Consider the following 11,358-nt stretch of genomic DNA (forward strand, 5'->3'; position numbering starts at 1 on the left):
ATATCTAAATGCAATATCAAGCACACATTCTTTTATTTAGCAATTTAGTTGGCCGGGACAGTACACATTAATGAACATATCAGTTTACACATCAATGATTGACAGACCTGTCTGCCTGACCATAACATTGACTATGTATAGAAAACTTCCCCTTGAGTTTATAGTGACTCATGTGATTTATTCTGACAGAGGGACCACATTGACCACATTGATTTGTATTTTAATGGCAACTCCAGGTAGATCCTTCATTTCCAAACCATCATTTGGACAGAAAAAGGCTTCAGACATGCTGAGCTAGCCTATCCATATAATCATGCTTCATAGCTTGAGGAAATGGAATGGCTGACCACAGATGTCATGTAGCTCCTTCTCCACAGAATGTGTTGTAATAATGATGAGTGTACTGTGGTGGGCCGAGGGGGTGGGCCAGAAAAACAATGGACACATTCTATCACCCAAGGTGCTCCAGATGGGAGAGAAGCAAGAAAAGACAAAAAGAAAGGAAAACAAAAACAAGAAAGAGTTTTTTTTCACCCATCAGCATCTTCGGTGTGGCCCAGTATACGTTCATGCCCTGGGGCGCTCATTTTCGCCCCACGTCTCTACTCTCTGCTGTGGGGAAAGAAAAGCCACCCCACCCCTCTCCTTCCAGTCCTCCATTTTCACCTCATTTAATTAAACACTGATAAGAAAAACAAGCCTGGCATGAGGAGCTCCTCTAGCTCCCTGTAACAAGAGGCTTGCTGCCATATGGAGCTGTGTTTAAGATAAATACGCAGGAACTGTTCTCTCTGCTTTTCCTTCCAACATGCCTGATTAAGAGGGGCTCCACAAACACAGGGACCTGACAGGACACCTAATTTGGGCCTCGACCTAAGCACGCCACTCTGTTTACCTCCTTTTTTTTTTTCATTTCACCCCTTGTTTCTTCTGTCTGAGTGCACCAACAGTGCGTGTTTTCTATTAAAACAGTTTTTGGAAAAGGCTGTGGTACATGTTACAGTATGTGAGTGTGTTGAGTGTAACTTCAACTATACTTCAAAGTAATATGAGTAAGTTCAATATCATGATTCTGTTCCAATTTACAGTACATTACAGTACATTACAGTTACAGGAAATTCAAATCGAATTTGGTATACTATTGACCTCGTTCAGTGTATTCCCTTCCACTTTTCCCACAACATTACAAGGGCAGGAAACAAGAAACACTAGTCTGGATCTAATTAAACCACTATTAAATGTGTCTTAAAAGTTGTACAACAAATTACTGACTGAGAAATCTCTGCATTAATTCTGTGGTCACTATAAAGGATGGGAAAGGAAATGGACAAGAGTGAGATTTTGTTGGGTGGAGTAGACTCATGTTATGAGACTATTTGAGATATTGAGTATTTGAATGTGTAGGCTTCGCCTACCATAAAAAAAAGAATCACAAGCCATTAGCTTCTTGGCTAGTAAGGTCAAAATAACAGGTACCTCACTGGAAACTGTCGGTACTCTCAACTCTGCAGAGTTGCACCTTCTATGCTCTTCGCAACATTTTTTAAAATTACATTGCATCAGAAAATATAGCAAATGACCAAATCTGTACATCACCACAATTTAATCACCTGCCCCATTACTCCTTAAACGTGGAAAAATTGCACCACTGCTAATTCTCCAAAATGACCGCCTGTTAGCATTGGGACACCTTAATTGTCTTTATGTTCCTCTTCCTGGAAGCAACGGCAGCCAACGAGCTGTCTGGCCAAGCGGAGGGCAGTAAAGCAGATGCAGGACATTGCTAGCGTGTTAAACCGTCATATCGTCTGTACCTGTCTCATCCGCCTGGCAGGGCCATGATGGCAACTAGACCCAGTACTCCAGGGGATGCCATGCTGGGTGCCAGGGGAACTAGTCCGATGTTGGCGTGAGTTGAGCTAATGGGCTACATATGGCCTAGCGGGGCTGTTTTTTTTACGACCACACCAGAGTGTCTGGACTCACTAATAAGAGTAATACTGACACAACCCCCATGGGAAGTCATGTTTACGAGGTTGTGTGTTTTTCAGTTTTTTTTTTTTTAAGTGTTTGTGTTCACAGGCCCAGACATAACACACACACACACACACACACACACACACACACACACACACACACACACACACACACACACACACACACAAGCTCTAATGAGGTTGGGTCTTTCCATGCTGTTGCTAGATTCTGTATTAACAGAGGAACCGTTTTGGCTGCTGTTTTAAAGTGGATGGGAAGACCACGTCTGAGGCTGACAGGCAGGTTATCTACTTAAGATAGGTTTCTGATAAACCTCTCCAATGTGACACACTTTAGTCCTCCCATTAGGCAAGAGCTCGACTAGTGTAACCCTAACTTTTTTTACCCAAAAGTTGTGTGTGTGTGTGTGTGTGTGTTTGTGTGTGTGTGTGTGCAGCTGTGCATGTACCACAGCTCACCAAAGTCATAGGTGCAAAACTCAATCCACCGTTGTTGTCTGGCCTTTCTAACATGTCACCCTGCACCATTGACGTGCTCAGTAATTAAAGACTAAAGTGGGGGCAGTGGACAGACCTGGCAGCATCTGGCCGCTTCAAGGTTTACACTCCCTAGTGGACGTCTTTCTCCCTGTCTCTTTCCCCCTCCCTCTCCTTCTCTTTCTCAGTACAAAGCATTCTCTGTGCTATGCATCTCAGGCTAGGCCAGAGCAATGGTCCTTTGTTTCCTGGTTTTGAGGGTTGCCTAAATTACACATGCCTCTCAACCACTGTCAACTTAAAAGCACAGCCTAGCCCAATGTTTATCTCCGATCTACTTTAAGAGTACGACTTTGGTCATAATTTTGCACAAACATCCCATTGGCAACTGAGCACAAAAGTACCTTTCTCAGAGAATGACCACTAGACAGAAAACCTGGATATATCTGACCCCCACTATGAGCGAGTGACATCACCTACAGTAGTTCGCCAGGTGCAGACTGGAATGCCACACAATGACTCTACAGCTGGTGACCTCAGTTCTGAAGGCGGCAGTGTTTGCTTGTTTCATGCCTTGGCTCTAGATTGATCGGTTTATGCCGTTAATTGTCCAGAAAGTACACTCACCTGGTTTCCAGGTCTAAATCATTTATTAATAAATGAGAGATGAATGAAAGCAGGCAAACACTGTTGCTCGCAAGGACATGAGTTGGGGGCTCTTGATCTAGTATGGGGTTCTATCTGTCATATAATTGGACAGGTATCTGAAAAATGTCATAGCCATGGGTGAAGATATGTGATCGCAAAAACAGCACATTTTTAATCAAATCACATTGTACACATACAGTACAACGAAAGTGATGAGTTTACAATTTGCTAATCCCCAGTGGTATAAATCTTTCAATGGTAATATATAATCTGCTGTGCCTATATGCAAAGGTGTGCGTATGTGTCTATTAAGGATAATGTCAGTTGTAATACAGGGCTTAAGACACCATTGTGAAGTAATTCTGAAGCCCAGTCAAGAGAAGAGAGACTGAGCTGTGCCAAACATGTTCTTATTTGTTGATTCCTTGGTTAGTCCATTCCTGAATAAATTGTGTTTGTTTTATTTGGTCTGACTGCTGGGAGGACAAACAGAAAACTGGAGAAGAGGGTGTTATCTGGAGCTTCTGAAGGACAACTGTGTTTGCTCACAGAGTTGCCAAATGCAAAGGCTAAACATAGAAAGCGAGAAATTGTACACAACATTAAGAAGAGATGTACAGCCTACATAAAAGCAGTCATTGACATATGCATTACTGAATTGTGAGTATCACTGTGCATATATGCTGGAGAAAAAAAAAACAAGAGCCGGTTGGACACACACACACACACACACACACACACACACACACACACACACACACACACACACATACACTTGTGATACAGATATAAAAGATACAGCACCTCATACTCAGAAAATAACATTCACCACCAGTACACACACAAATAAAAAAAAAAAGTAGCAACAAATCAAATACATAAGTAAGGACAAAAACACAGGCATACAGGCAAGGATGGCCAGTCTAAGAAGTGGTTGGGAAGAGAGGAGAGAGGCAGAGATGGAGCTAGCTTCATAAGAGACAGAGCCCAGAGGGATGGCTTTTGATACCCAAGCATGAGATGAAAGGAATTTGGGATAGAGTGTGTGGGTGTGGGTGTATACGTGCGTATACACAATGATCCTACTGCATCTGTCTCACTCAAGTTATACTATAACAACACCTATGGAGACATCCAATAACCCCACCTGTAGTCTGTGTTTGTGTGTGTGTGTGTGTGTGTGTGTGTGTGTGTGTGTGTGTGTGTGTGTGTGTGTGTGTGTACATTCAACTGTCAATCTGTCCTACCATCTTCTAGAGTAAAAAACACACTTCAAACAGCAGCTAAAAAGAAAACGTACATCAAAGGTGTAGTTGCATGGATGGACAACCTATGAAAATGTCATGGACAGCAGTTGACAGCCTCACTGCAAAATAGGGTGGGTAGGAGGGAGAGGCTGGGCTCTTGAGCGAGTAGTTAACAGCATCACTGTGTTACATTTCTGTTCGCCTTTGAAATTCTTTATAAACAAGTCATGAATAGAGCAAGCACTGCCTTCATCCACTTTAGACCTCTCTCTCCTCTCTTCCCTCTCTCTCTCTCTCTCTCTCTCTCTCTCTCTCTTGCTCTCGCTCTCGCTCTCTCTCTAGGGGGAGACTTTGTTATCAGAGTGGAGCGAGGAGCTGCCTAGCAACCAAAATCAAAATGGCAACTTAAGAGGGAGCAAACTCCCAAACATCTGACCTAGATAATGTGATGTCTTTGATAGTTGTCTGTGATTAGGAGATGAGAGGCTGATGTGTGTGTGTGTGTGTGTGTGTGTGTGTGTGTGTGTGTGTGTGTGTGTGTGTGTGTGGGTGTGTGTGTGTGTGTGTGTGTGCGTGCGTGTGCGTGTGTGTGTGTGTCACTTGGCGATAAATATCTGCTCTGTGCCGGATGGCTGCCAAAACGACAACCAAGAGATACCTCCCTGAAATAAACAAAGTTTGACATTGAATTGCCTGCACTATATAAACGATAAACAATGCTTGGCCTGACATTTGTATCTATATACTTACAGTATGCACTGCCCATAAGAAAAAGGTTATTTGGCTTGTTCTAGTAGAGAAACTCTTTGGTGCCTTTGGAGTCCTCTATGGATGGTACAATGTTGGTAGGTGCATGCATGCATGCATGCTCTTGTGTGTCTGCCTGTGTTGGAGAGTGCAAGTAACACAAGGGTGCACAGCAGGTGGGACGTGGCTGAGGATGAGGCAGTGGCACACAAGACTCTGGGGGATGGGGGGTGGGGGGGTGGACACATTTTGGCGCTACACCCTTTTTAAGGGCCTGCAGCTTTTCAATGGGCTTTTTCAATAGACTCATTTCCACATCAAAACCAGTGCAGGAAAGGGATACTGTCTGGGGGTGGGGAGTAATGAGGAGCTCTCTTTCTCTCTTTTTCTGGATTTTTTCAAAGAGGGGGGAAAAAGCCCAAATGCTTTAATGATCTCCTTTAATCAAACACATGGGCAGACATAGGCTTTTCCTTTCAGAGAGCAGACAATTACACAGATACTTTATCTTGTCCGCTCTCTTACAATGCCATTAGGATTCTCTATTATGGTGGTGCCTCCCTAAGGGCTTCTTTGTGAATAGTTTCAGCTTAGATGTATCATAAAAGCTAAAATGTCAATGTGAAACATTTCAGGGGTTTTGATTGGCTGAATAAAGAATGCTGTTAAGAATGTTTAACTTACAAACTCTGAGACAGTAAATTGCACATTATTGTGTTCCATCGTCATGTGATGTGATCACTATTATTAGAGAGTGATCAGAATGTATAAAGGTCTGTGTTGGGAATGAATGCCCCCCAAAATGTATTTATCATGACTTCAGCATGCAGTGACTGTGTGAGTTATATTGCTCAATTCCTCTCCTAACATTACGATGGAGATCTATGGTTATATTCCCTTTGGGAAATAAAAGATTTCTGGATTACAAATAATGGAAGGCCTACTCTTAACTCAACTAAAATAATGGCCACATTTATTTAAATTAACAAAAGCTTAAAACTGACGAACCATCTCTTTTTTTTTTTACAATGGTATGCTAATTCTGCCAAACAAACATATTTTCAATCTGTCCAACATCCCCTCACCACAAAACTAGGAGCAGGCGGCTTTAGTATCTGATCATTAAAGGCTTTGTCAGTTGTAACGCTTGACGCAGAACAGACTGTTATTGTTATGAGAACTGAGTGTTTATGTATGTCGCCTGTGTATAAACTTGAAGGCAGGCATGCATTAATTGTGCTTTATTGTGACTGGTACATGTGGTTTACACACCACATGGTCCCAACTCGCAGCTCCAAGACAAATACAGCTTTTTATGATGAAATGTAACAGTGGTTTCAGCTCCAGGGAGGGAAGGGTGCTGCCAAGCCATGTACAATGTCTGCACAAGCAGGAGGCAGCCACCAGCGACAGGGGAGAAGGGGGGGGGGGGGGGGGGGGGGCGTGCAACTCAAATGGCCTTCGTTAAGGATAGGCTGGAAGGAACAGCACAAAATGTAAACTTCATCAGTGTTAAAGGCCGAAAGTAAAATTATGAGGTGTGAAATAAGACTGCCTGTAATACAGTAGCAGTTTTACATCTATATAACAAAGATAAGGTAATGTATACAGTTTAAGGCCCAAGATTACGGATTTCATCACAGCCAACTGTTGTATTTTACATATGAAAACTCCAACATGTTCACTGTTAGTGTTATATTTGGGCAACAAAACAGACAAATGTGTTCTTAAAGACAGTATCATGACTCACCAGCAAAACTACTGCACTCTCTTTCTCTCACCATGGAATGCTGTCACCCCATGTTAGTTATTATTGCTGGAGCTGATGATGTTTCAATGGAAAACAGAGAGTTCAGCATAACTTCACAAACACGGGCAAGGCAGAGATCTAGGCCTGGAGGCGCTGACGAATTTCCGCCACAAGCTAGACTGCAGGTTAGAATAATATTAATGCTTTTGTCAACCGACCAGAAATTTGGCTGGAGACTGGACTATGCTGAACACACAGCTTTTTGTTCGTGTTTTAGTCAAGCCTTTTGAATTCCACAAATCTGACAGTATACTGATGCAATGCAAGGACAGAGTTAACATGAAATGACATACCACATTAACATCTGATGTCACTTGGGAAAATATGACTAGTTCTGCCAGTAGAGCTTCATACTCTAGGTGGGTCCACAAGGTCATTAAGTTCTAATGAATAAACACAGAATTACATTTTTCTCCAAATGTGTGCCTGAACATCATACTGACATAATGACCATAGTGTATTGAAACAGTCAAGTCTGGTTATTTTCTTGAACAGAGATCATTGGATAGGGGAACAGAATAATTGCCCTTTGAATATATATGTTGTATTAAACAGTCATTGTAGGATACTTTTCACTGATGAAAATGAATTATTTTGTGTGTTTTACTGTGCAATGCAAAATAATGAAATGTCTATTTACACATCTTGTATCGTTATATCCTATGCAGTTTGGCCGAAGCACAGATTGTATTATTATTACACTGGCAAATTAAGATTCAAAACTTCAAAAATGAATTACAGTAGCTTAATACTTATTATATTATATTTTATATTATATTTTTTGATATTTTCAAAGCAGACATTCAAATCATAGTTATAGAGGGACTTTTGTAAAATCATAAAACGCATGTTTTCAGGCATGACAGCTTTTTGACCATTATCTCTGTAATGCATAATTTGCTAAACTGTAAAACTCACTTTGAAAAGATCAAGTTAAGTCATTGATGAAAATAAATATGTTTAATTGGCAATCACTTTTCTGAAAAATATGACATTTCAAAGGCACTTATACATCTCAACAGGCCCCATATCAAAAACGCATAACTCTTCTTGTAACATGTGCTTATATACAATATACAAAAAAATATAGAGAACCTGCAATTAAATATTCAACACAATAAATAAACATAAAGGATGGACAAACAAACCAAATGTTGATACATCCATGCAAGGTCTCTTTTGCATTTATGTCCAGTTTGTCAACCATAAACAACCAACTCTATGGCATGCTATGCAGGAACTGTTCCCTCTCTTCCTGTATCTGTAGCTGACACTGGATAAGTGCCCACTTGAGGTTACAGTCTCAGACATGTGTGGGGCTCTCTAGATAGGAGTCTGTTTTGGACATGTGGAGCACCACGGCTGGAGCCTTGTAGTGGCAATGGGAGCTGCTGCAGCTGACACTACCGCAGGGCTTCCTGCTAGTCCGCATGGCCAACTTCCTATTACACAGGCCCTGCCAGGTCTGCAGGGTCTTGGAGCTCCACACCCACACACCACTGGTGATGCCCACCACCAGAGACATGAAGATCTTCAACATGAACACAGCCACAGTGGGAACAGACGCGTCCAGAGAGCAGTCCTCGTTCCGGCGGCCAGGGAACGCCACACACTTGCTCTCCAGTGCCCGAAACTTCCAGTAGTCCATGTTGAGCCTCTCGTAGAAGTAGCAGATGATGACGCATGTGGCAGGGACCGTGTAGAGGATGGAGAACACACCGATCTTCACCATGAGCTTCTCCAGTTTCTCTGTGTTGGTGCCGCCGGTTTTCATGATCTTGCGAATATGGAAGAGCGCCACGAAGCCTGTGAGGATAAAGGAGGTGCCGATGACAAGGTAGCAGGAGAGTGGGATGAGCACGAAGCCTGTCAGCGCATTGACGTCCAGACTGCCCACGTAGCACAGCCCCGTCAGTTCATCGCCCGCAACCTTCCTCATGGTGAGGATGACGATTGTCTTCATGGCAGGGATGCCCCAGGCAGCCATGTGGAAGTAGCTGCTGTGGGCCTCGATAGCCTCGTGGCCCCACTTCTTCCCTGCAGCGAGGAACCACGTTAGTGTGAGGATGACCCACCAGATGGACGAGGCCATGCCAAAGTAGTAGAGGATGAGAAAGACAATGGTGCAGCCTGTTGACTCCAGCCCTTCCTGGATGATGTAGAGCTCACCATTCTCACGGTCACAGGCGATGTTCTCCGCCCCGGCCACCGAGCGTATGACAAAAGCCACCGAGTAGACATTGTAGCACATGCTGAGGAAGATGATAGGCCGCTCTGGGTACTGGAAGCGCTGCGGGTCTAGGAGGAAGGTGAGCACAGTGAAGGCAGTGGAGACAAAGCACAGAGTGGACCACACGGCCATCCAGATGAAGGCAAAGTCCTTGTCCCGCCGCGACCAGAAGACATCCACCGCTGAGGAGCAGCGTGGCGCGCATGACTGGCTCTTCTCCACATACTGGAATTTTTCTGGGTTCTCGCACGAGCCGAGGCTGGTGCCTGAACGACCGACACTGCCCGAGCCTGGCTGTCTGGGCCTGGGGGGCACTGGGAGCATGCCTTCCCCCTTCTTGGTCTCCTGCTTGGTGTCATTCTCGGGAGCCTCCATGCAGAGAGAGTTGGGGTCGTTTTTGGTGGGCAGTTTGGAGCAGTCTAATGAGTCAGGCCAGCCAAAGCTGAACTTCTCCATAATGGGGGAACACTTCTGTCTGGCCTGCTCACACATGGGCCGGCAGGCTGGGATGGTGGTGGACACTTTGTCAGTGCACATTGGAACGTAGAGGGAGCAGAGGAAGAAGCGAAGGTGCACGTCACAGCCGTACTCCACCAGAGGAGAAAATTCATTCAGTTTGATGCTGGCCTCAGCTTGGCTTTCGTATTTCATGAAGTTGGGCATTCGAGTCATGTTGTAGCCAATGCCCTGACACATGGGGATGGTAATGGGTTCACATTTAGCAGGTCTGCCCCTTTCAATATCATATGCTCCGATCTCCAAGCTGGAACCAGTAATAAATTGGCACCAAAGTAAAATGACAATCCTCAAATGAAAAACATCCATGGTGATATCAGAAAAATTAATGTATCACTTAATACAAAATGTATCAGAAAGAAAATAATAAAGTAGAATATTTCATCCCATGAGGAAAAAAAAAATATTATTAGGTGAGTAGACTGTTGCAACCCAATTCCGAAGTGAAGACCCAAAATATGCTTAACTGTCCTCACTGTCAATTCTGATGAAATTACTGCAAGTTCAAAGGTGGCAAAAACTTGATGAAACAGTTCACAGTAAGTCCCCGATCAATGCGTCTCCTCTGGACAGACTTACACACCTCCGCAAAACGTGTTTTCTTTGGAAACCGAATCCGAATTACAAGAGGGAATAAAATGTACGTATCATTACAAGTTCCAATTCGAGGCGAATTTTAAACCAGGGTAAATTCCTCATATTTAACATCGGCGGCACAGGGATATAGCCTATATGCTGTGCTGTATCTAGAATGGAAAACAATTAGCCTATACTACCGGTAGCACGCATATTAAAATCTCTAGGCAGAATGTCCAGTTGAACCGTTATTTAGTAAACCTTGGTAGTCCTTTGTTTCCGAACAGGATTGACAAAAAAAAACTTAAAATCCCTTATTTCTACTTCTCATATCCACATGAGCACACAGAAAGCGGGATATTCGGTCGTTTGAAAGTAGTTCTCCAGCTACAGTAGCATGTTACTCTCCCTCCATCGCCTGAGTGCATTATAACTTTCCCTCTAGCCTGCTCTGCTCTCTCTGCCTCTTCAATAACGGGGCGGGAGTTGGGTGACGAACTTGTTTCGCCCCGCCTTTAAACTCATTCTGAAATGCCCTTTTCTTACTGCCTTTACGCAGAAAATACGAGCCACGAGCCATAGGGGACCACTATATTTTGCTGGAAGGTGTGAATTAAAGAGTTGGCCGCATTCTGATTTGGTTGCCTCTGGCGTGGCAATGTAATGAAAGTGCGGATATTACTCCCTGTTAAAAAATGTAGTTAGGGCATTCCACACAGTGGCATTAGAAACAGCCGCATGTATTAAACACCGTTATACGGCCAAAGATTTATAAATAGTTTACCATTTATTGCTTAATGTGACTTTGTGACTTATTTGCAAATGACTGAAATATCTATTCAAACTTTGATTTGATATTTGTTGAAGCACCCTCTTATTATGTGTTAGAAACATAGATTATTAAGACCAAAAGTGTTATAAACATGGATGCAGTTATAGATAAAACTGTAAGGATATAGAAACAACAGGCATCTTAGCTATGACATTCAAAATATATCCAAACCTCTCACACCTTATTATTATTACTATTATTCCAGATGCTCTGAATGTATGACTAATGTTTTGGGCTGTGACTAACACTAACACTTCATAGACAGTGCTTCAAGTAAT

At 43.1% G+C, this 11,358-nt stretch overlaps 1 protein-coding gene across 1 annotated transcript; it reads right to left on the reverse strand.

The window, feature by feature from the left end:
• Window positions 1-7,864: 7,864 nt before the first annotated feature.
• On the reverse strand, window positions 7,865-10,656 carry LOC310800924 (frizzled-9). Its single transcript, XM_083664807.1, has one exon. The coding sequence runs from the start codon at window positions 9,979-9,981 to the stop codon at window positions 8,230-8,232; it is 1,752 nt and encodes a 583-aa protein (XP_083520933.1). The 5' UTR covers window positions 9,982-10,656; the 3' UTR covers window positions 7,865-8,229.
• Between the last annotated feature and the right edge of the window lie 702 nt (window positions 10,657-11,358).

Source organism: Argentina silus, assembly GCF_951799395.1.
Source record: "Argentina silus genome assembly, chromosome: 2".
Lineage (NCBI taxonomy): Eukaryota > Metazoa > Chordata > Actinopteri > Argentiniformes > Argentinidae > Argentina > Argentina silus.

Coding starts and splice junctions, on each gene's coding strand:
- LOC310800924 (XM_083664807.1), bottom strand. CDS start 9,981: ATGGATGTTTTTCATTTGAGGATTGTCATTTTACTTTGGTGCCAATTT.